General features: G+C 41.1%; 1 protein-coding gene across 1 annotated transcript in view; it reads right to left on the bottom strand.

Annotated features, from left to right (window-relative positions):
* Positions 1-26,673, bottom strand: part of rabgap1 (RAB GTPase activating protein 1) — a 461,466-nt gene that overhangs the window by 265,028 nt on the left and 169,765 nt on the right. Inside the window, exon 14 of the mRNA XM_084325096.1 lies at positions 6,937-7,087. Coding sequence (XP_084181222.1) covers positions 6,937-7,087 — 151 coding nt within the window. The remainder of the gene's footprint in view (positions 1-6,936; positions 7,088-26,673) is intronic.

The raw sequence follows: 26,673 nt of genomic DNA, 5'->3' as shown, positions 1-26,673 counted from the left end.
AATCATTATGCCTCCAGTCGTTTAGTCATTCTGCAGAGCTAAAAGCTAAACGTCGGCCGCGGCGAGCTACCGCTGCCATTGTTGTTTTCATTGAGCTCTCCAATAGCGGAAGTAAAAAATTAATACGCGCTTGCCGATTGGTGCTAAGAACAGCAGGGCGGGTGCAAGCGATGTGACGTAATTGGCAGACGCGACTGTCAATCAAAATGATTCTGTTTGCCGACTGAATGAATATAAACGTTATTAACAGATTGCAGCATAGGTACAATACAGTACAGCTCAATACAACAACAATCAACAGTGGACTGGAGGATGCAGACCAGAGAAAGACTTTCGTCTTGTTTACATCAGGGTCCCCCATTTTCAATTCATCATATTTCATATCTAAATCATATAATATCTCATTGCTAAATATATGCAATATATAATCTAATAATCCAATAATCTAAATCTAATATATAATATAAAAATGCTAAATGCATGGGTATTTTATTTTGTCTTTAATGTTAGCTTGCAAACTCAAATACTGTCTGGGTAAGCCTCATAATGAATTGTTTGGGGGAAAAAATAAAAACATTGTGATGCGTATCGTGTATCGCCGAAAGGTCAGAAAATATCGTGATATCATATTTAGGCCATATCGCCCAGCCCTAGGTACCACTACCCATACCACTACCTATACCACTACCCATACCACTACCCATACTGGAGTCGAAGGCCCTCTTGGAGATAATAGTGGCATGCGCAATTATTTTCACAGATCATGTCCCTAAAATGATGGTCTGTTCTGGTACACCGTAAATGTCCAAACCCCCCACCCCCACCCCCTCCTAATAGACAGTCTCCTCCCCACCGCATGTATATATTCTCTCCCCGCCGTATGTATATTTCTCTCCCACCCACCCACCCCCTCCAAATGTACTGTCTCCTCACCACCGTATGTATATTTCTCTCCCACCCACCCACCCCCTCCTAATGTACAGTCCCCTCCCCATCATATGTATATACTCTGTCAGGATCTATGGGTAACAGTACTGTATATTTGAATACTGTATATGTCACAAATGTATCAGTACTAAATACCTGTATGTCCCTATGCCATAAATGTCATGTATGTTGAGTATGTCATAAATGTCAATATGAATTGACATTTCATAAACATTTCGTAAACAAGACAAACGTCTTTCTCTGGTCTGCATCCCCTTAACAATTGTGTGTATTGAGCCGTACTGTATTGTACCCATTCTGCAATCTGTTAAATAAAGTGTTCATTCATTCATTCATTCATACAGTACATGTTTCTATTGAGAGAGTGTCAGTGTGGAGCCTTGCAGACCTACTCGACCACCAGGACAAGCTCCTCCCCGCCTCCCCCTCAGGCTCCAGGCCGGTGCTTATAGAAGACTAAATAAAATGTAAATCTTGTCTCAGAGAGACATCTTCAAGAGCTGGAACTATACATAGTGGAGCAGTAGAAAAGACTGTATGCATGCGAGCCAAGAAACATCATTTAATGTTACAGTAAGTAATGTGTTAGGATATCAGTTTGGGAAATCTATTTGTGGTGGGCTGATCTTTTATTTGTGGTGGGACCCTGCAAATACCGCAGCATTTAGCGGAAACGCTGCTTATCAGTTGGATACAAAACCTCAGTTTACACAGGACTACAGGTACATGGTAATAAAGCAATCCCTGGTAGAAGAGATCTTGTATCACCTTCCTGGATAAATAAATAAACAACAAACTGTAGTGAGAGAATGTGGAACTTAAGAGGAGCAGAGGGAGAGAGAGATGAGGGAGAAGGAAGTTAGTGAGGGGAGAGCAAAGGAAAGAAGAGGAGTGTGGGAAGGGAAAGGTTGAGAGGAGGAGGTAGAGGAGAGGAGAGAAGAAGGGATGGAGGGGGGTGGTAGAGGAGAGAAGATATGGATGAGAGGATGGAGGGATGGAGACAAAAGAGGGAGAGCAAAGTACAGTATGAATGAGGAAAAGAGATTAACCTCTTCCGCCCGCGCGGTCCGTCTGCGGACCGCAAATGACATCACGTCATAAATCAACCTCTCCAGACTGTCTGACAAAAGTATCGTTTTTTTTCTCAAACGTATTCAAGTATAAACATCATAACCATGTCACAACAGCAGTTATAATGTATATTACCATCAATACGTTCGTTTACCAATAGGTTAAAGTGTTATTAGTGCGATTTTAGTATTAGTTTTTGTGCTGTTTTGATTGTGAAAGTCAGCCATTTTGAAAAATGTACCAATGGGAATTTCGAACATCGAGAGCTTCCAATGAGCGTTGGAATTTTTTAGAACGACACTTCCCAAAGGCCTCTATGGGGCTTCAAGCAAATTACTTCTGTATGAATTTTTTTAATATCTCTTATTACTCAGGATAATAAACCACACAACTTAATGTTATTGACATACATTGGAGCGCAGTTAGTTTCTCTTCCCTATTTTTAGCATGTAAACAATCAGATTTGAAATTAGTTTAAAAATGGCGGCACTCTGGCCAGAATAATAAACCTACTGTACATACAGTAGATTTCATTATCTGTTCTTATGCACGCCTGGTGATACTAAATCCAAATTGAACTTGGGCATTTGAAAGATAAGCTTTGGCACAATACATAAATGTGCGAATTGGCTATAATAAGGTCATTTATAAGCCTGCTATTCTATATTCTATAATAATATTTCAAATTGCATTGGTCCGGATGGGAGAATTCAGTACTGTATCTACAAAACCTTCTGTTTAATCATCTTCCATTCATTAATGTCCTTAGATTTTTTTGTACATGTGATCTGTGGCAGTTTCTCATGTCTGGTAATTTTTAGCATGGTGTTATTCACTGTCAAAGATGCAAAGAAAAATCATAATTCATATTCTCCTTTGTTTCATCACAATTTAAGCAAGCCTAGTAATAGACACAATATTTCTGACACTGGGAATACATTCACTGAGGTCCATAGATGTCCCTAGATACCAAGAACATGCAAATGTACCTTGTAGAAGTGGAGCAATATTCCATTTACTTAGGTATGTATTTTAGGCGGATTTTCAGAAAATAGGGCTCCGGGCTTAAGAGTTTAAGTCAATGAGAGAGAGAGATGGAAGGAGGGATGGAGACATGGGAGGTAGAGATGGAAGGAGGGCTGGAAGGAAGGATGGAGGTAGGAAGCAAAAGGAGAGAACGGGAGAGAACGGGAGCAAGAACACAGGGGTGAGGGCATAGAGAGAGAGAGAAAGAGAGAGAAGGAACAGGGTAACATCTTGTCTCCACCTGGGATCCAGCCTCCTGCCTGGGGATGTTGTCTTTACATAAGGACAGTGGACAAGACTGTAGCCAGGAAAAACTCTCACACTGTGCCCAACGCAGGAGGGCTATAACCAACCACAGCAGGACAAAGTCACCTCAGGCGCACTAACACACACACATATACACATACTAGGGGTGGGGGGATCAATACGGCATAGTATTGTGATATTTTGCATGGTAATATTGTATCAATACACGGACGCCAAGTATCGATCTTCAAAAAAAGATTAAAAAGATTCTGCTTGAAAATCCCATTTAGTTGCAATACAAATGACTGGATAAATAAAACAGATAAATCACAATATCGCACAATCGCAATACATCAGTCATATCGTGATATCATATCAAATCAAATCAAATCAAATTTATTTATAGGGCCCGACAACACACGTTAATGTCCCCATGGGCCGTACAGGTCTTCTTTAAACAAGTCAAGAAGACAACATAACAATAAGTCAAGAACAGAACAAGAACACAATAGGGTCCAAACATTTTTTAGATGAATGCAAATAAATGAAAGAATGCAAGCACTCCCAGACATACCCCACGCGAAGGTAAGGAAAAACTCACTAAAACCTAACAGTAGGGAAAAAAGCTCCACAGGCGGTGTGGAGGAGAGAAACCTTAGAAGGGCCATTCAAGGGGGGATCTCCCTTCTTAGATGTTGGTGATAGTAGTGTTGCAGACGGACAGTTGGTAAGCATGCACTCATGTGTGTGGTGAAACACAGATGAGTGCATGCAATAGCAACTGTACATTTTGAAAAATTAAAGATAGAGCAAATAGCGATAGCAACTGAACATTTTGAAAGATTAAAGATAGAGTTGATAGCGGATCTATTTGAGGCACAGGGGCCTCAGGACCTCGGGTGATTCCCACCCCTGACAAATACACACAGAGACTAACACACACACACACACCTATACACATTCAGTATGTATAAATGTACAGTAGGGCTGGGCAATATGGCCTAAAAATTAAATCTCAGATTTTTTCACACCACATCCAATGTAAAATGTAAACATCCAATTTACGATTTTAATCGATTTTTTTCTCTTAAAAACTAGAAACGCCAAGGAAATCATTCAAATAAGCGTTGTTTTTATTTGACACAAAAAGATTATCAAACCAAGATGAATTTCGCTATTGGGATTGAAGCGCAAACCTAACTTTCACCAATCTTCACTTAATTTTTTTTATAATAATATATATATAAGTTTACTCTTGATCAAACAAAGATGAATATACCTATTGGGATTAATAGTGCAATAACTTGCTTTTTCACCAAACTTCACTTTAAACAAAATACAAGGTGCCTCTTGATCATCAAACAAGAATGAATTTAATAAAGTGCAAATCTAACTTTCACCAAACATCAGTTTTTGTAAAATAATACTGTAGGTGACAAAAAAAAATTATGAATTCAAATGAATCGCCCAACCCTAATGTACAGGCACACACACAATGCAACACTGCAATTTGGTAACCTCAGACAACCTGAAAGACATTATTTCACATGTCATATTTGTAAACACACAAGTTTACAAATACACATACAGTACACACATATTCTTAAGTGCATGCTCATGCTCACACACACAAACACACACACAAGCATGCACACATGCCAGGCCTACATGATGTTGTTAACTCTTTCAGCGCCACAGGTCTAGCCCATCTTTATTCCTACTGCGCCACCGCTCTAAGAGATAGGGATGCGTGGGGATGTTTGCAGGGCTATATCTATATTCCATATTATAACTATGGATACAATACTATGGCTCATTTGACATCAACTATCCATCGTTCAACATATGAAAAAGAATAAATTTGTTCATGTATACGTTTGCATGTTATACCGTGGTGAATATAAGTATAGTTTCAGAATGATCCAGGCTAATTCCAGAAAACAGTGCTATGGAGCTATACGTGAATTTTACTAAAAGCGTTGGCGTTGCTCGCCTGGACACGCTACTATTTCCAAATCAAATGTATATAATAGGTATTATGTTTCATCATGAATGCATGAAAGGGGGGGGGGGGGGTCGTTTTTTGATGCTTTGATCGTCACCAACAGCATACGTTTTGGAGTACGTTACACATGGTCGTTGCGATCGATGTGAAATCATGGTTGGATCAAAGCAGGATTGATGTCATATAGTCCTTACCTTCACTAGGAGGTATCCCAAAAAGAATATTCCAATTGTCTGATCGCGATTTCCAGTATTGGTGTCCATCGTGTCGCCAACATAATCCACCACAACACATGCATCGGAGGCATTGGACGCGTTTCAATGTGATCGAGTGAACCGCTGGACTCGCCTGACCAAAAAAACTGCACCCGGAGTGAATTAAGCGTAACACCGGGTGTGAAAAAAAGGTTTAGAAGGGTGGGCGATACTGCCACCTGGCAGGATGCGACCGGTATTGCACTCTAGCGATCTCAGAGTGATTCCCTATGGTAACCCCGAGGTCCGTGTGAGAGAAATTAATACAAATATTGAATAAAAGAAATAACGATGAAAACCCGACTATACTCGGGTATGGCGCTGAGCGGTTGGCGAGTTAACCCGACTATCTTCGGATCTGGCGCTGATTGAGTTAAGATGATGGTGACAAATAAACAGTGTTTTTGCCCAGGTGGTCCACCACCATGTGGCATGGGACGAAGACGTCAGATGTCTGGGACAAGCTGCCATTATGCAGAGGATCACTGCAACCCGTAGTAACCTGTAGCAACCTGTAACCAGTAGCAACCCGTAGTAACCCGTAGCAACCTGTAGTAACCTGTAGCAACCCGTAGTAACCTGTAGCAACCCATAGTAACCAGTAGAAACCCATAGTAACCAGTAGCAACCCTTAGCAACCAGTGGTAACCTGTAACAGAATGCAAATAATGTAGATTACAGCAGGCTTCCCAGACTGGTAAATATAACATTACAAGCTCTGTTTACTATAATAACCTTGCTCCCAGTACCCTGGAGTACAATATGATTATGTAACGTTATCGTCCATATCTAATATATCATATATACTGTGAATAGAAGTTCCAGAGAAAAGGAAACATGATTAACCCAAGATAAGATGAGTCAAAACTGTATGCCTAAATATATCTCCTCTGAGTTTACATAATGGGGGGGATTATAGAAAGTTACATAAAGGTTCACCAGCAACAATACAGTACATGCTGTAGTCACTAGTCATAACCCAAGGGACATGTCAATAGAATCAACTGAAGTGCTTCAAGATCAAAGAGATTAGAGAAATATCACAATGACAATGAGGTTTAAGTGGATGTTTTTAGCTTCAAATAGAGTACAGTAGGTTAGAGTCAAGTAGAGCAGAGCACAGTAGAGTAGAGATTCTGAATAGAGAAATAGGAAAAATTGGGAAGAAACCTCAGAATGGCACTTCAATAAGAGATCCTTCCAACAAGGATGGCCAGGTGTGCAATAGGTGTTGAAGTGAAGTGGGCAACTGATTGGTAAAATAATTGGTAAAGTGAAACAAGGAAAATTATATCCAGATGTAAATGGTAAGCAGAGGTAACCATCCATAGAGACACGGTGGCCCTGTTCACATCGGGTTAGAAGGGTTGAGAATGCTGGTCTTACCTTGGTGATGAGTGTGCGGTATTCATCCACTTGGTGATCATTGTTATGACAACCGGCCAGGAGCTGCCACACCTCCCCACGCAGAGCCTCAGGCACACCGCTGCGCACCAACGCCGGCAACTGTTTCGGACGCACCGAGAGATTTAAATGCCTGGAGAGGGAGCAGGAGGAAGAAAGAGAGAGAGGAAGAGAAGACAAGGAGGAGAGGAGAGGAGAAGGAGAAGACCGGGAGGAGAAGTTATTGAACTTGACACATTTTTTATCTTGCTCAATTATTCTGTCTTGCAACATAGTCTATGTGAGGTCCTGTATGTCCTTGTGATTCAGTAAGAAAAAAGAAAAGAAAAAAGATCATGATCATCGTAATTAACTCCATTTGTATGGTGGCTTTTCAAAAACTTTAACAAAGTACTTCCAATGTAACACGAGGGGATTGAAAGCAAAATACATTAGGTAAAACAACCAGCAATAATTAATAACAAAGTCCAAGAGTCATTACAAAAGGAACTATTGTGACAAGATTTAAAAGGTTGAAATGATTTAGTACCAAGGCACCTCAGGCAGGTTGATCATCGGTTCAGAAGCCATGATGGAAAATGCTCCATCACTTTTCGCCTTCGAATCTAGTTTGTGGAATCATCAGGGTGGCCCTGCCTGCAGGTTTTAGGCTGTGTTCTGACTTATAGAAGATTAAAGAGTTGGTAATATAGCCAGCCCACCCCCCCCCCCCCCCTGGGGCCCAGCTGCAAGGTGGGGCCCATGGAGGGCAGTGATAAACACATGTTTAATATGTGATGCGAGTTACGCAGGTTTGGGGAGGGGCCCATTCACTGGACCTTTTCAGGGCCCATGCCATTTCCATGTTCCCGTCTGAATAGCTAGGTGCTAATTAGGAATCAGTGTAACTATGTCACTGCTGGTTAGGGATGGGTACCGAATTCGGTACTTTTAAGGTACCGAACCGAAACACGTCGGTACTACAGAGTATCGATTCAAGTGTGATACAATAAAATAATAATAATAATAATTAAATAATTTTCATGTCAACGTTCACACGCACAATATATGCTTACCTAGGATTTGACTTGATTCAACAACAAAGCAGTCGTAGCAATGGCAAGCCGAAAACGGTCGAAATTGTAGTTATTTGAAGTTTGGATTTTTTTTTTACGACTGAGGTAGGTAAATACATTTTTTTGAGACTAAAGTACCGAAAAAAGGTACCGTTGGGTACCGGTATCGATTCACAGGTACCGGTACCGTATCGGTTCAAATGTGAAAGGTACCCATCCCTACTGCTGGTGTGTCTGCACATTTCAAGTTTCAAGTTTCTTTAATAGTTGTCATACAGAAGTACAGAATACTTTTATACAAAATGCTTCTTACTGTTTCGCTCCAGAGACTGTGTTAGACAAGATAAGTATGAAATAAAATAGTATAGCATGTAAAATAGAAGTAAAAATAGAGGTCACAGTGTTCAGTATAGACATATGTACAATGTTCGATGCAGAGTACACAGAGTTCACAGAGTACAACCATTATGCATTCATTGTACCAGGTGAATAAGTCATTCTGATATTGATTCTGATATAATATATTCATATATTATATGAATATATTCACATATTCACATTCATATTATGCTGCGAGTAGCTGGAAAAACACAAGTCTGAAATAACTACCTCCCTCTATGGAGCAAAGAATATGATAGTTTCAAATCAGCTTTCAGTGTTATCCCCGGAAAAAATATTCAACAGCGGCGCTGTGCTCCGTGCACTCTGCCGGAATCCATATTTGTGCGTGCGCACGTGCCGCCGGAATCCATATTACCGCACGCTGCCGGAGAAATAACTTAAAACTACCTTAGAATTGTTCGAGATAGGTTATTCATGTTCATGTTCATGGGAGTCATGTGCGTGTGAATTTGCTAGGATGTTTTTGGTGTGTCCAGTCCGCTGACACTAGAAGTGCTCTGGAGGCCCAGGTAGCTGCATATTTGTACACTGCAAAAAGAAATCTTATCAAGTGAAAATATCTTGTATTTGGTACAATAAGTCCAATATTGAGTAGAATTATCTTGAATTATCTTATTCCACAGATAATTTTGCTTATTTTTTTCTTGATTTGTCAATTTAATCTTGTTTTAAGAAAATGTTAATCTTGTTTTCTTAAAACAAGATTAAATTGACAAATCAGAAAAAAGCTTAATTATCTGCCAGTGGGATAAGATAATTCAAGGTAATTCTACTCAATATAGACTTATTGTACCAAATACAAGATATGTTCACTTGATATGATACATTCTTTTTGCAGTGTAGTTGTAATCAAAGTAAATGTCAAGATTAATGACATGCCTCAACACTTGTACACTATTTGTATTGAACATATAGATGATTTACACAAATCATAACACTACAACAGCACGTTACACCTAAGAAGTCTCAGTGGCATAGGCTACATTCTGCCTTAGAGCATTTAATTTTCCTGGGCTTTTGAAAGAAAAGCTCCAGGGCCCTCATTTATCAATGGTGCGTACGCACAGATATGTGCGTAAGATCATTTTTAAGCAAAGTGTGGGACTTATCAACTTGAACGTGTGCTTGAGATTGTGTGTATATCTACGCACAGCTCAGACCGTGCATACCTGGCGCCCAGCAGTAGAATATGAAGACTGCAGACGGACGGAATATGCTTTCATCAGTTTCATGCATTAGTTTCAACACTGACGTGTTCTGTATGACCCGTAATTCATTATAGTTAATTGTAAAATAGCGACATTAGTGTAATTATTGTCAAACCCTATAAATAGCATTTGGAATAGGTATTTCCGAATGAATTCAGCCTGGTTCATAGCGTTATTATAGGAATACTTCTCGCGTTGTGCGCTCAGATGTTTACAGAGATATAGAGCAGTCTATTTGCAGAGAGAGAACATAATAATATTAAGTAGAGTCCGCTACCGGGCGGCTACGTGGCGCAGTGGGCAAGGCGCTCGCAATGAATGCTGGAGACTAGGCTCGAACAGGATGCCTCCTGTTCAAGCCCCGCTCTCCACATTGCTTTCAGTTTAGCTGGTCGTCCACAGTAATACACATTGGCCGTATTACGGGGAGGGAAACTGAAGGGTGGGGATCGGGCGTTGTGGACAGCGACTCCTACAGGTCGGTTGGTGCGCCTGCGCAGTAGAATCAAGAAGCGACGGGGGCGGGGCCCCTCCAAAGCCCAGACCCCGACGCTGAAAGATCGAGCCGCGCAGGTGAAAAGATGCAACGGCTGTTACCTCGAGTATCGGAGGGGACTCGTGCTATTGTATGACTTAGTCCACATTGCAGCCGGCTTGTGGGAGGCAAGAAACAACGTTCGAAGACAGGGGAGGGTTGAATTGGACGATATGAAAATTGGGATGGGAGAAAAATAGAAAAATGGGAGAAAAAGTGGATAAAAAGAAAAGTAGAGTCCACTACCCGAGACACATTCTCCTTGATTTGTACCGCAATTTGGGACCCAAATTGGAGCGTGGAACAAAACGCAGTGTTGGATGTGGTAATTTCACCAACCCCCAACTACATACACTATATCCATATAATAATAACAGCAGGCCGAGGCCAAGAGAGGTTTTTACGCCAGGTTACCCAACATCATTGGAGCAATAGACTGTACCCATGTAGCTTTCAAAGCTCCATCAATAAACAAATCCAGTTATGTGAACGAGAAAAAGATTAATCCAATTCCTGATCGTCATTCCAAATATTGATTGTGTTTATTGATCCAACGTTATATCCAAAAACACATAGATCCACGCTGCTCCCAGTCCCCACAGTCAATGCAATGGTATCCAGCTGCATCCCCGAGAAGTAAAACCTGGACCGGACAATTTCTTTTTGCTGCACAGTCCCAACCAATCCAATCCAATGATGTGCAATACCATCCGGGAGACGATAGGGGGCGGTATTTGCCCTTTGCGATCTCAGACCCATTCCCAATGATAACGTCAGGCTGGATGGATGAAAAATGAATGGATATCGCTAATAAAATAAATATGGTTTAAAACCCGGATTTTCTCAGGTTTGGCGCCCAGAGTTAACACGGACTATCTCGGGTTTGGCCTCTAGTGAGTTAATAATTTTTTTTTAATATTCTAGTTCAATAGGCGCAGCGCCGCTGCTGAATGCATATAAAGGAAACACTGGCTTTAGATCTATACATGACATCATCTGTCCTGCTTGTGGACAACACTTGTTAGCATGTTAATGGTAGAGTAGAGTAGAGCTCTCTAATGGAGAACAATTTCTTCTATATCTCAATCGTTTTTTGTCTAAAAAGCTTGGACGACAGCTCATTAGATCAACCTGGTCATAAGCATGCAATGCATGGATGTGCAGATTTTACAAAGTGAGTGCATGCAGGTTTGCTTTGTGTCTTAGACATTATCATTTCATTCTTATTAGTTAACGAAAATGATAATACATGTCGTCATAGTTTTTGTTACCAAAGTGGCATTTTTATTTAGTACAGTATTTAGTCTTGTCTTCGTCATGGACATTTTTTTGTCATAGTTTTAATGAAATTAACAGTTCACTGTACGTTCTCTTGTTGGGAACATTGGCCCAAGGTAGTTCCTGACTATCACCACAGAGGCCTTAGGATCAGAGATCATGAGGAAGAACTGAGAGAAAGGAGAGGCACTTATCTAAGAGGTGTGATATCGCCTGAAGAGAGAGAATGAAAGAGAGAAAGAGACGAACACACAAACACAAGACCCTTAGATCAAAGGCAGTGGTTCCCGTGTTCAGAGCGAGTTAGAGGGTTTATCTTAAGGTGGGTCATGAGGCCTAAGACATTTTGAGGCAAAAGTAATAACACTGACATTTATAAGTTCGCCCAAGGCTCTGCTAAATAACACTTGTGTTGTTCACAGTACTACAAAGCTGCTGTTAAATAACTCCTGTTGTTTACAGTACTGTAATGATGCTGCTAAATAACTCCTATGTTGTTCATAGTACTGTAATGATGCTGCTAAATAACCCCTATGTTATTCATAGTACTGTAATGATGCTGCTAAATAACTCCTACAGTATGTTGTCCACAGATACAGAGGTGCTGCTAAATAACTCCTATGTTGTTCATAGTACTGTAATGATGCTGCTAAATAACTCCTATGTTGTTTGTAGTACTGTAATGATGCTGCTAAATAACTCCTATGTTGTTTGTAGTACTGTAATGATGCTGCTAAATAACTCCTATGTTGTCCACAGATACAGAGGTGCTGCTAAATAACTCCTATGTTGTTCATAGTACTGTAATGATGCTGCTAAATAACTCCTATGTTGTTTGTAGTACTGTAATGATGCTGCTAAATAACTCCTATGTTGTCCACAGATACAGAGGTGCTGCTAAATAACTCCTATGTTGTTCATAGTACTATAATGATGCTGCTAAATAACTCCTATGTTGTTTGTAGTACTGTAATGATGCTGCTAAATAACTCCTATGTTGTCCACAGTACTGTAATGATGCTGCTAAATAACTCCTATGTTGTTTGTAGTACTGCACAGGTTCTCAACCTTGTTTGTGTCAGGGCCACTACACATTAGACCATGGACATAAGAGTTTTGTTGTTAAATGATTACTTCTGGAATTCCATAGTTGCTACCATTCAATATCATTCAATAGCAGATGCCTCAGGCCTGTGCTGTCTGAGGAAGAGCTTCAGACGTCTTGCCATTGCTGCACGTATATAGTCTTATTGTGTTCCTTGTTGCACCTCATATGCTTTATTGAATGATAGCGCCCCTAAGCAAATAATACATTGTGATTTATCTTTGCCTCTAGTGGCTTCCGATCTTTTTCATTCATTATATTTTGAGGGCCTGTTTGGAAGTCATATTATACTACTGATTTTGAGTGTAGTTGAGGAAATAAACTCTATTAATGAGAGAGTGACATTAAACGATTCCCCATTCTCCTGGGGATCCCCTGGAATGCCCCCAGGGACCACTTTTAAAGAACCATTCTCCTGGGGATCCCCTGGAATGCCCTCAGGGACCACTATTAAAGAACCATTCTCCTGGGGATCCCCTGGAACGCCCTCAGGGACCACTCCTGGGGACCTGAAGCTGCAATACATCCAAAACAGCGCTGCCAGGATCCTGATGAGAGTCCGTAAACATGATCACATAACCCCCATCCTCCACTCACTACACTGGCTCCCGTCTCATCCCGGATCAACTACAAAATCCTGCTGCTCACCCATAACTTTATAAACGGACACGCACCCCTCTACCTACAGGAACTCATCACTCCACAATCATCCACCCGTACCCTCAGATCTGCAGGTAGCCTGCTCCTTCGGGTCCCCAGTACCCGGCTCTGCACCATGGGTGACCGAGCCTTCTGCTCGGCTGCACCAGGCCTGTGGAACAGCCTCCCCATCCAGCTGAGGGCACCACAGAGCCTGGACTCTTTTAAAGCAGGCCTGAAAACCTATCTATTTCAAAAGGCCTTTGATTGCTAGCTTTTTCTTTTTTTCTTGTGATTAAATTTTTTCTTGTGCTGTTGTCTTACACGTTCTGTTTATACAATGTTTTTAACTATGTTCTATTTTTATTTTATTTTTATTCTGTATTTTATATTATTATTAATAATTATAAAAAAAAATATTATTATTATTATTATTATTATTATTATTATTATTATTATTATTATTATTATTATTATTATTATTATTATTATTAACCATTCTCCTGGGGACCCCCTGGAACGGCCTCAGGGACCTCTATTAACACTTTCAGTGCCACAGTTCCGGTGCCCCGGAAGCCTGTACGTTAATGCCAAGCAAGCAGTGCAAAAATGCTTCCGCATTCGTCACCGCACGCTAGTGCGGTAAAGCGCCCTTCTTTTCAGACAAATGCTACCGTGCGTGCACCGGCGGCGGCGTGCTCGCTCAGGTGCGTGCGTGCGCCGGCGTGCTCGCGCGAGGTGCCCGCGCATGCGCATGAGATCCGACACGAGCGGAGCTCAATATATATAAGTCACCGCCCCTTATTCAGTATCTAGCAATAGCTCAATTGGCAAGGACACATGGCTGTGGATCCTATGGCTTGTTTGCTGGCGAGTTCGAATCCCATCGAAAATATTTTTTAACGTGATTTTTTTTTAACGTGTATTCTTTCGCCGGTTAAGGTTAGGCATGGTTAAGGTTAAGGTTAAGGTTAGGCATTGTTTCGGAGTTGGTTAAGGTTAGAACGGTTAAGTTTAGGCGCTGTTAAGGAGCTGGTTAAGGTTAGAGTTTGTCAAAGAGAATGGCAATATAATTTCTATGGTTAAGGTTAGGCATGGTTAAGGTTAAGGTTAAGGTTAGGCATTGTTTCGGAGTTGGTTAAGGTTAGAACGGTTAAGTTTAGGCGTTGTTAAGGAGCTGGTTAAGGTTAGAGTTTGTCAAAGAGAATGGCAATAGACAGCCTATTTCCGCACGACCTGGGCGCTGGGCGGCGGAAAATGAAAGGCGCATTACTGCATGCCACTACGGTAAATTTTTGCACTGCTTGCTTGGCATAAAGCTACACGCGCCCCGGAACCCCGTTGCGTGCCACCACCCACTTCAATGACAGAGCTCTCATATTTGCGAACGCATAAACTATATCTTAAATTATGGCTATGTGTCTAATATGGCCGTCGCTTATCAATTACTTGTTTGCAGTCAACATTGTCGCAACGGATTTTTTTTTTTTTTTATCGGTTAATTTCTGTTTTATACTATTTTGAAAAACGCTCGTTTTTTGAAAGTTCCAGAAGAAAATAAAGATTCTGTGATAAACACCCTTTACTGGAATACACTGGAATACACAAAACACGTAATTTTTCGGCCTATTTATGAATCGTTTTCAAATAAACGCTAGATTATCGATAGTATATGTGTACTTATGCACGCTATAGAAGCGGGCTGAAAAATCGATTCTCTTATTTCCTGATCGCACACAGACACACACATACACACATATGGCACACGCTGATATATAGGTGAAATAGCTCTGATTATCCAAAGACTGGTAAAATAGATTCCTTACCTCAGATCAGATGTTCTCCAAAAAGATTATTCCAATTCCTGATCGCCATTCCAAATATCGAGATTATTGATCCAACGCTGGGTACTGGAAACACACATTCTCCGCTGTTCTGGTGGTGGGTGATTACTTGGATCGTCTCCGGTTACTTGTCTGACAAGTAAAATGTGGAAGCAGGACTTTTTTTTCTCCATGCGTTTCATTCAATCCAATCCAAAGGGGTGCAGTACCATCCGGAGAGACGATAGGGGGCGGTATTTTCCCTGTTAAAGTTCAGACAGATCCCCACTGGTAACGGAGACTAGATTGATGAAAGATTTATGGAAATCGATAATAAAAAACGAGAAAAAGACGAGATCTCTCGTCGCTGGCACTCAACGGTTGGCATGAACTAACGAGAAATCTCGTCGCTGGCACTCAAAGTGTTAACACATTGGGCGCCAGCCATTGGCCTTATCCTTGTAGCTAACACGCCAGGTTTCCATAGCCTACTTTCACTGTGCGTCACTATGTTTGGAGAGCTATATTTATATTCTATATTATAACTATAGAGACAATACTGGTAATTTGACAGTGACTTTCTTCCGTTGAACATGCAAAAAAGAGAAAAAAATGTCATGTATACGTTTGCTCGTTATCCTGTGGTGAATATTGTATAGTTTAGGAGTGATCCGGGATAATTCCTGAAAAGCTGAGTTATAGGGCGCCAAGTGAATTCTGCTATAAGCGCTGGCGTTTTGACACTGTACACTGTACATTGGAATACTGACAAAGCCATACTTGGTCATTTACTGTACAACTGGGTTGGGACATTTGTGGGGGCCAATTTCGAATTACAGTCTCCCGTAGGTGTTCTTTGAGAGTGTTTTTGAAAGTGGGTAGTGATTCACATTCCTTTACAGCTTTGGGTAGGGCGTTCCACATTGATGTGGCATAATTGCGAAACGTGTTTAGTCCCTTGTTTGAGCCGAATCTGGGTTTAACATGATTTGTGGAGCTCCCTCTGGTGTTGTGATCGTGGTATTCACTGACCTTTGGGAAGTATTTTGACATGTACATGGGTACCTTGGTCGTGTAGTGTATAGTCTGTAATACTATTACTACTGTAATAGTTAGTAGTCCAGAGGTAGTATTTCCCCAGAAGGTGGTATGGCTTAATAAACAACCGAGATCCATAGCCTGAAGCCTTGTGTAGTACATGTCCAAATTTCATAAAGATCCATTCAGAAATGAGTGATTAGGAGTGATTCTGGTAAACTGTGTACAATGAAAAACTCAGTTTTCTCATAGACTTCAATTCATTCTGCTGTTTTTCTCTTCCTGTTTTCACTCGTTAGTTTTTCACCTAGATCCCTGGTTCATACATCCCCACGTGGGGTATCATTGGAAAGCCACACTCATTGGCTACAACCCTCCACAATCATTTTCGAGATCGCCAAATGATTGACGGAACTAGAGCCCCAAGAGTCGGGAGTGGTATTTTGCGCAATACCATGTACTTTGCACAAGCCTCAAATACCGGCATGTAACTCGAGAACCGCTGAACGTATTTTGTCATGTGAAAAGGCTATCGACAGGCAACAAATAAGCCTTCAAATCGATATATATATATATATATATATATATATATATATATATATATATATATTGTATTACAAAATATGCACACCCGAGCCACTAGTGGTTGCCAAAGTGCCGGTGGGCAAATCGTCCTAAAAAGGGCCCACATGTGGGCCCTTGCATGTTAAGAGGGTTACCCGGGATATCTCAGGTCTGGCGCCGAATGTGTTAAAGAACCATTCTCCTGGGGACCCCCTGGAACACCCTCAGGGGCCACTATTAAAGAACCATTCTCCTGGGGACCCCCTGGAATGCCCGCATGGACCACTATTAAATAACCATTCTCCTGGGGACCTGATCTAGTCAGACCACAACATTGTTGGGACATGTGAATGTGGTAGCTGTGTGAGCGAGAGAGAGCTGTTTGACTGAAGTTGACCCTGAACCTTTGGTTCTCTACCCGTGATCCTCGGAGGCACAGCCCCTGTACTGTACCTAGCTGCCGCCCGCCAGATGACCTGATCTCTCTCTTTCTCTCTCTCACGTTTCCCCTCTGTTGATTATTCCCTTCTTTCTCTTTCTCTCTCTCTCTCTCTCTCTCTCTCTCTCTCTCTCGTGTATTTGTTCCTAGCGTTATGCAACGCGTGGCATCTTCTGCCCAGAATAAGCACAGAAACAAAGAGGACTGTGAAAGTATGTGAGTTCATGTGTTCCACTGTGTATGTGTATATGTGTGTGTGTGTGTGTGTGTGTGCGCGCGCGCGTATGAATGTGTGTGTGTGTATGTGAGTGGCCGCGTGTGTGTGCGCATGTGCCGTGTGTGTGTGTGTGTGTGTGTGTGTGTGTGTGTGTGTGTGTGTGTGTGTGTGTGTGTGTGTGTGTGTGTGTGTGTGTGTGTGTGTGTGTGTGTGTGTCAGGCTATACAATTCTAAATGTCCTGCTCCCTCTGATCTCTGCATCCTACTACTCAACACACACACAGGGTCTGGCTCTATATTTTATTGGAAACATACTTCTCCACTTGTGTCAACACAGCTACCCTCAAGGGAAGCTCCCAACAACAAGAGGATAGCATCAAACACACACACACACACACACACACACACACACACACAAAAAGTATGGGGTTAGTATTAAGAGAGGACTGTGGAATGCTGCTCTCTGCCAGCGCTTCATAGCGAAACAAATAAATCTAAGTCCAGATATATTGTGGAGGAACCTGACTTTGATGGGATGTGTTGTGGCTCCACCTCGTCATCTGGAGGCTAATCAAGCACAATGTGGAGAAGCTGGATGCGTCCTGAGGCAGAGACACCTGCTGCATAAAAGACCTGACAACTCATCTCTCAGTGCTTGATCGTACTCAATACAATATACTTGTATTGTTATTCTGACACATCGACACAGAATTTGGAATAACATGATACTAATATAAAACCATTGATGGTGTGCATGTATGTCAATCAATCAATCAGATTTATTTATATAGCACATTTAACATGACACGTGTCAACCAAAGTGCTGTACAGAGGGTAGATACATAGATACATATTGACAACAATCACACTCCGTTTTATGGGAGGGCACACAGGCAAGCACACAGGAAAACGGGGCATGAGTCAGTGAACGGGAAAGGCTAGTAGGTAGAAGTGGGTTTTGAGCATCTATCGAGGGGGCAAGCCTAATGGAGGTGGGGATGCTGTTCCACAGTTCAGGGGCTGCGACAGCAAAGGCACGGCCCCCCCTGAGCTTGAGATTACAAAATCACATTAGCCATTTAAAAAAAAAAGTTTATTTAAAAATGTTTAAGCACATGTACATAAGGGGGGCCAGGTAGCGCAGCGGACCAAGCGCCTGTCTACCACCGCAGAGACAGTGGGATCGAATCCAACTGCCAGCGGTACCTCCGGCTTGGTCGGTCATCCATACTGACACAATTGGCAGTGTCAGTGGGTGGGAAAGCCGGTGGGGTGGGTCCTGGTCGTTGTAAACAGCGACTCCTACAGGTCGGTCAGGGCGCCTGCACAGCGAGGGAGGGAACTGGGGAGGGTAGTGTGATCCTCCCACGCATTACACCTCCCCAGTGAGAGTCCTCGCTGTCAGGTGTCGGAGGAAGCATGTGATAGACTTCAGGGCCCTCATTCATCAACGTGTGCGTAGAACATGTTCTATTTCCACACGTAAGCACAGAATTTAGAATGAGTGTACGCACAGGAATATTGGGATTCATCAACCGTGCGTACACAGGTCCTATGCTCCTCCGTGTTGATGAATACCACTTTGTTCTACCGTCAATGCTCGTGCATGATTATCCATATATGGTCATGAAAGTGAGGAAACACCCCCCATGGGATGTGAAATAATGGACTGACCCGAGCGGAACTCTGAGAAGCTTCACGGAGATTTTTCACTGCTGTCGAACCAAGAAGACACAACGCGCGTGTTTATGGGATAAATAAAAGGCGGACTTGTAAACGGTGATGTGAGATATCAACGGCTCCCTAAGACCATTGCTGCAATTCTGCCTGGACAGCTCAAAATACTAATAAAGACCGTTCGTTCAGTTCAGTTCAGTTCAGAGTTTTTATTTGCCACATGGAATAATACAATCATAGTTTCTTCATTAAAAAATCATAAATAGCCATTCCATGGACAAAAGGAGCAGGAAGAAGAATAAATCTTATAATTACCTGCCCCTTGACCACTGTTTGGCGTTGGTTGTGTGTCATTATAACCGTGCTGTAATATGAATGCCTTTATTAGTTGTGTTCGATTGGCTATATGATTTTTAGAGGCATCTATTTTGTTGTCGGTATTACCGACAACAAAATAGATGCCTCTAAAAATCATATACTATTAGGTAGCCTATATGAATTACATATAATAGCAGCCATAGCCTACATTATGCAACAGTAACTTGCGCATACCAGTGTATGCGACGGACCAGTGTATACCTTGTATCATATCATATTCATATAATAGTTTACTCTATCAGCATACCAGCATGTAATATGTTCTTTGTTAGAACTCAACTCGTTCAACAGGCTGACAGACGTGTACACTTACGGTGATGTCGGATATGATATCTATTAACCATTGCTGCCTGGGCAGCGCAAACACAAAGACCGTTTTACTACCTGTACCCCTCCCCCCTCCCCCCCATGCTGCTATGATGCCTGAATTTCCCCAAGGGGATCAATAAAGGAATATCTTATCTTATCTTATCTTATCTTAATATGACTGCCTTTTCCCGTGTTGTTTGATTAATACCCAGGGATTAAAGTTCTCCTCAATTTTATTCCAAATCGCGATGGATCTTCCGTCAATTTTCTACCTGCTGCATATGATTTCTAGAGGCATACTACAATCTATTTTGATGTCAGTATTGGGTAGCCTATATAAACAATAATACGAGAGCATATACAAGAACAATGAATCTCACTGCATGTATGATGTAGCCTGCCTTTCAATACATGAACTTGAATCCCATCATGTTTGTGTGCGGGACTCACAAGGCTGTTGTCACAATGGGTGGTACCGGTACAGTAATAACAGTCCACACAATATCACGATGGACCATGCCATAGCCTATGTTCTATTAGGACATGATCTGTGACGACAAATGTTCTAGAATGTTTGATTAAGATATCATACTCTGACAGCATGCCTATGATCAACAAAAACGCGAACTTGAATCCCATCATATACATAGTCTGTCCACTATCTGGTGTCATTGCAATGCGTTTTTTATTCTTTCTTATACAGTAAAAAGGGGGAAGAACACTATATCGTGGGTGTTCCTATGACTTGTATTCTGCTTACAGCTTCGAAATTCCACTTGTTTCGTTTAACGTAAAGCCTTTTAAATATAATCAAAACGTTCCCGTGTTTCTGCGGTCTGTGCGCAAAATAATAACTATTATGATGAATTGAAAATGGGGGACCCTGATGGAAACAAGACGAAAGTCTTTCTCAGGTCTGCATCCTCTTAACAATTGTATGTATTGAGCTGTACTGTACTGTACCCATTCTGCAATCTGTTAATAAACTTTTCAATCAATCAATCAATCAGTTGAGCTACACGGAGCGCAGTCAGTCAGTACACCCCGTATATTCCGATAACGGCGATAACGCTATATAAACCATGCTGCATTCATTCTGAGAGAAAGATCTATTATTCCAAATGCTATTTATAGGGTTTTCTTTTGACCATAATTACACTACTGTTGCTATTTTACAATGAACTATAATGAATTACGGTTCATACAGAACTTCTATATGAACCGTAATTCATTATAGTTCATTGTAAAATAGCAACAGTAGTGTAATTATGGTCAAAACCCTATAAATAGCATTTGGAATAATAGATCTTTCTCTCAGAATGAATGCAGCATGGTTTATATAGCGTTATCGGAATATACGGGGTGTAGGCTACTGACTGACTGCGCTCCGCCAGTGTTGAAACGAATGCACAGAAGCTCATTTCCTTGTTGTAATAATATATTCTACCACTGGGCGTCAGCTAAGTGTGCCCAGAGCTGTGCGTAGACATAAGCACAAAGTCAAGGTCAAGTTGAAATTGATGAATCCCACTCTTTGCTTAGAAATGATCGTACGCACAGGGTAAGCACAAATCTGTGCGTAAGACACGTTGATGAATGAGGGCCCAGGGCTCCCTAGACCGGCAAGTGGGGGGGAAATGCGTGCAACGACCGGGAAGGGGGGGGATTGGCATAACGACTAAATTGGGATAGGAGAAAAATACAGAAAAAAGGGAGGAGAAAAAGTAGATAAATAAAAAAGCACATGTACATAGTCAATGGGTCCTGTTGTTCAGCCTCACAATGCTATTGGATAGTAAATGTGTTTATAGGTCCCACCCTCTGAAGTTGCTAATGTTTTTTTTTATTTGGGCCTCACAGGGTTAACCTCTTAAGCCCGAGTGGTCCGGTACTGGACCGCAAATGACATCAGACCATAAATCCATCTCTACAGATGAATTAATGAATTAATGTTGCGTTTTCTTTTCAAATGTAGCCAAGAGTAAAGACCCTAACCCTGTCAAAACAGCAGTCAAAGTGTATATTTTCAGCATTACGTTTGTTTACCAATGATTTTAACTGTTATTATAATATGATTATAGAAGTCTCAGGGCATGGACGGGAGGAAGTGGCACAGCCAAAAGTGAGTGTAGTCTTTTGAAGGAAGAGACCCAGGGCTTTTGATTCGAATTTAGAAAAACGAGAAAAAATGGTGGAGAAATGTACATTATAAAAAAGTAACTTTACTTACAGTCGATTTCATTCATGGTTTGTGAATCACGCCTGGTGATAGTAAATCCAGATTGAACTCTGCCATTGGAAAGGGGAGATTTGGCCCGATCCATAGATGTGCGACTTGGCCATAATAAGGTAATTTATAGGCCTGATATTCTATAATCATATTTCAAATAGCATGGATGGCAGAATTCAGTACTGTATCTACAAAACCTTCTGTTTAATCATCTTCCCTTTATTCATTTGCTTAGATTTTTCAGGTCTGGTAAATTTTAGCATGGTGTTATTCACAGTCAAATATAAAAAAAAATATATATATATAATTGAATTGATATTCTCCTTTGGTTAATTTAAGCAAGCCTAGTAGTAACAAACACAATATTTCTGACACTGGGAATACATTCCCTGAGATCCATAGATGTCCCTAGAATCAGATACCAAGAACATACAAATGGACGATTAAAAAAAAGTCTGTAAATGTTTATTCTACGTCAACATAACAGGAGCGACAGGAACAAGCTCCGTGAGAGATAGAGCAGCTGATCTGGATAAGATAATAGCAGACAAATCCATCGCCATCGTCACTGCACCTATACCACCAGCTGGCACAAGCAGTACAACCATACCACCCGATTTCAACTCACTGACTAACCTGATGAAAGAACAGATTACACACATCGAGGAGCTCAAAGCACACGTCGATGAGCTCAAAGCACACGTCGAAGATAAATTCGATCGCATCGATGCTAAATTGGAAGAAGTCAAGAAAGCGGTCGCTGCACAGTCCGAGCGAATCACGACAGTGGAGAATTCGGTGACAGATATTACACTGGCAGTCAAAGTGAACGAAAACACCATCTGCAATGGCATGACAGAGATGGCAAATGAGATAGAAAGTGTGAAAGAAGCATGCCGGAGGGAAATACAAGAGGTTAAAGACGAAGCGATGGAGAAGCTACTCGAATCCCATCGCTACCACAGGCGAAATAACATCCGCATTGTAGGGCTTGATGAAGCAGTCAATTGCGAAGACGACAACTTTCCAACAGTGCTATCATTGATTTTGGGTAACAACTTTCCAAACAAAGTGCCGAAAGTGGACCAAGTTTACAGAATCGGTTCTCGGGAGCAAAGAAGCAAAGGGCCAAGAGTCATCATTGTTACTCTGCGGAAGACATCAATAAGAGATGACATCATCAAAATTGCTCGCATCCAACGTGGGATGCTGAAACATGGTGAACATTCAATATTTATCTACGAAGATCTAAGCAAAGAAGCCATCGCTCGACGTCTACCATACAAGGAGGTGATGCAAAAATTGTTCAAGGCTGGCCACAAGCCACGGCTAACATACCCGGCGCTGTTATCGATCGTGAAAAGGGACGGCCGCAGGATTGGATTACGCACACCTAAAGAGGCTGAGGATTATTGGATTAAATATGGAGGAGATAACCCAAGTCAGAACGACATTGTCTGAAAACAGATAAGCCGATTCATCTCCCTCTTTCTCAGTGTATATCAGTATTAGAATGACTTTTATTGTGTTCATCAAAGTAGCAGATGATATGCAGGCCGTCTATACCAATGCGTACTGTGTATAATACGTTCCGTAATACATTATAATTTCAGACTCTGGTCTCCGGGGAGACAAGTACATATCAATGGCAATAAGATCAATCTGGAATATTCTGGCTTTATCGCTCGACTGCCCTGGGTCTCTTAGATCATTCTGGAACATAACAACAGTCTATTGGTACTAGTATATTCTACAACCTTCTAGAATATAATGCACCATGACAACGAAGGCCTACAACTCTAACATTAAACACCCGGTGTGTATACATAGCAGATAATCAATTGACTGAAGTTCAATCAGTCCTTAATAATACTTTAAAAATCAACCACACCTAAACGTATGAACACAACAAGGTTATTCTAACAATTTAAGTAATCACTCCACTGATGAAGTGACTGGCACATTGAAGCTCTAAAAGGCTCTGCTTTTCTATTGTATCTAATCACTTAATTCGGTTCTAGTGGCTTCTCCACGTTGAATATTATTCTATCTCTCATTCCTTATCTATATTTTTTTTTTTATTATTCTATTTTTTATCTCTATCTTTTAACTTACATTGTTCTTTTCCATTGTTCTTCACATTAAGGTGTCAATATTTCTCTACAATCTTTTCCTTTTTCCTGACTTTCCTACATGTTAGTAGAGGGTTCAAATGAATATGTCGATGAAAGTTTATTCTCTTTTTTTTTTTTCATTTTACACAATATTTCATTACAGTAAGGGAAGGTGCAAGACCAAAAGCGACATTCTATTGCATTAGAATGAAAATGTTAGATCCTATGGCAATTAGCATAGGAAGATTAGGATTACAATGCTCAGTTTGGGCAATCCGGTGGACTAAGGGAGAGAGTCATTCGCGGAGGATGTGTTTTTGGAACACAGGCCTGTACGACTCTCTGGGCGAGGGGAAAATAGGGGATTTTTATTTGTATATATATATGTTTTTAAGCTCGGCTCTCAACGGGACCTCATTAATTGGATGTACATCTATTGTAGCTTCGCACTCCAGAAGCATTACCAAAAACTACACAAGAACATGCATAGATTATGGCTAGTTTGAATATAATGATATGGAACACTGGTGGGATAAACAAACAACACAAACGCAAAAGCGTGCTCACACTGATGAAAAAAGAACATGTGGACGTGGCTCTATTAAGCGAAACGCACATTTTAGAGGAAGACATAGATACGTTAGCGGATAACATATACCATAATATTAGTCACTCTTCTTTTGGTACGAGAACTCGAGGTGTAGCGGATTTTAATGCCATTTGGAATCCAAGGATGGACAAATCTTACCTTGCCTTTTCCAGCGAACAAAAAAATTCATCTAAGGCATTAAAAGATTGGTCAAAGACTACAGGGGTAATTGATTTATGGCGCTCACTTAATCCCATGACCCGAAAGTACTCCTGTCGTTCGGCGAGACACAACACATTATCCAGAATTGATTACGTCTTTGCATCCCCGAGAATATTTGATAAATATGAAGTGGAAATGATACCCAATGCGCTTTCAGATCACTGTTATTTAATCCTGAAAGCAACATTTGGTATACTATCTTCCCGGGCCCCAAGATGGCGTTTTAATACTATGCTGCTTAACAACAAGGAATTCATTACACAACTCAAAGAAGCTCTCACAGTATTCTTACGGGATAATGCAAACGCGGTGCAAGACCCCAGAATATTATGGATGTCGGTAAAGGGTATGATCAAGGATTTCACGGATAGATTTTCCTCCATATTGCGCAAAAATCAATGCACAAAACTGTCTGAAATGGAAACGCTTTACTCAACGTTATTTAATTCTTTAAAATACAACAACTCTACTGGACTAGAAAATCAAGTTAACATTCTAAAAACAGAGATCAATGCAATATACAGACAAAAATCGGAAATGCAAATACGCAGCACAAGACAACAGCAGTATTTCCAAGGTTCTAAACCCAGTCACCTATTAGCCATGCGATTAAGAATTAATGCAACATTTGCAGATATAACTGCCATTAGAAAACAACAAGTACTTGTAACAGACCCCAAAATAATAAACGATACATTCAAAGAATTCTACTCCGACTTGTATAATTCAGAAACGACCTTTGATCAAAACAAATTAGACACATATCTTAATCAAATTATTCTCCCTAAACTTTCGGAGGACGACGCTAAACAGTTAGAAGCACTGATCACATTAGAAGAACTCAAGAAGGCCATATCGGGAATGAAAAACGGTAAGGCTCCGGGAAAAGACGGTATCCCATCAGAAATGTACCTTTCTTGTTGGGACATATTTGGACCCTTATTACTAAATATGATCTTATACTCAGTCAAGGAGGGGAGCTTCCATAAACACCACAATATCGCACTCATTTCAGTCCTTCTCAAAAAAGACAAGGACCCCACTGAGTGCGGTAGTTACAGACCTTTAAGCCTCCTCGGAACCGATGTCAAACTGTACTCTAAGATATTAGCCATCAGATTGCAAAAGCATATGACGTCTTTAGTTCATCCGGACCAAACTGGCTTCATAAGAGGTCGCCTGATCAATGATAACATAAGGCGAATACTGCACGTACTAGATGCAGACAAAGAGGACACCACACCTAAGGCGATGCTATCCCTGGATGCTATGAAAGCATTTGACAGGCTGGAATGGTCGTTTCTATGGGCAGTATTAGAAAGGATGGGGTTAGGAAAAGGATTCATTGATATGATTAAAGTACTATACAAGGACCCATCGGCCATGATTACAACAGGCACATTCATCTCCGAAATCTTTCCGGTATCACGCTCAGCCAGACAGGGTTCCCCTCTTAGTCCCGGACTATTCGATCTATCATTAGAGCCTTTAGCACAATATATAAGACAATCCCAATACATAGAACCAATCGTAATCAAGGGCACACAACATAAAATTAGTTTATATGCGGACGACGTAATATTGTTCATGCAAAACCCCAACACCACATTGCCGCATCTACTCAAGTTGATAGAGAACTTTGGTGATTTATCGGGATTTAAAATAAATTGGCCGAAGTCGGCTTTCCTTCCTCTTAACATCCGAGCAAAAAAAGACACAACCCTCCCAGGTGCGATACCCATGGTTAAACATTTTAGATGCTTGGGTGTGGAAATATTTCCCACCATAAGGCAAACGGTGAAGCACAATTACACAAAAATACAGAACAAAATCAAAGACGACCTGGACAGGTGGGCAAAACTTAAAAACTCAGTACAGGCAAGGGTATCAATAGTTA

This window comes from Notolepis coatsorum (genome assembly GCF_963971535.1).
Source record: "Notolepis coatsorum genome assembly, chromosome: 11".
Lineage (NCBI taxonomy): Eukaryota > Metazoa > Chordata > Actinopteri > Aulopiformes > Paralepididae > Notolepis > Notolepis coatsorum.
This window is presented reverse-complemented; position numbering and strand designations above follow the sequence as displayed.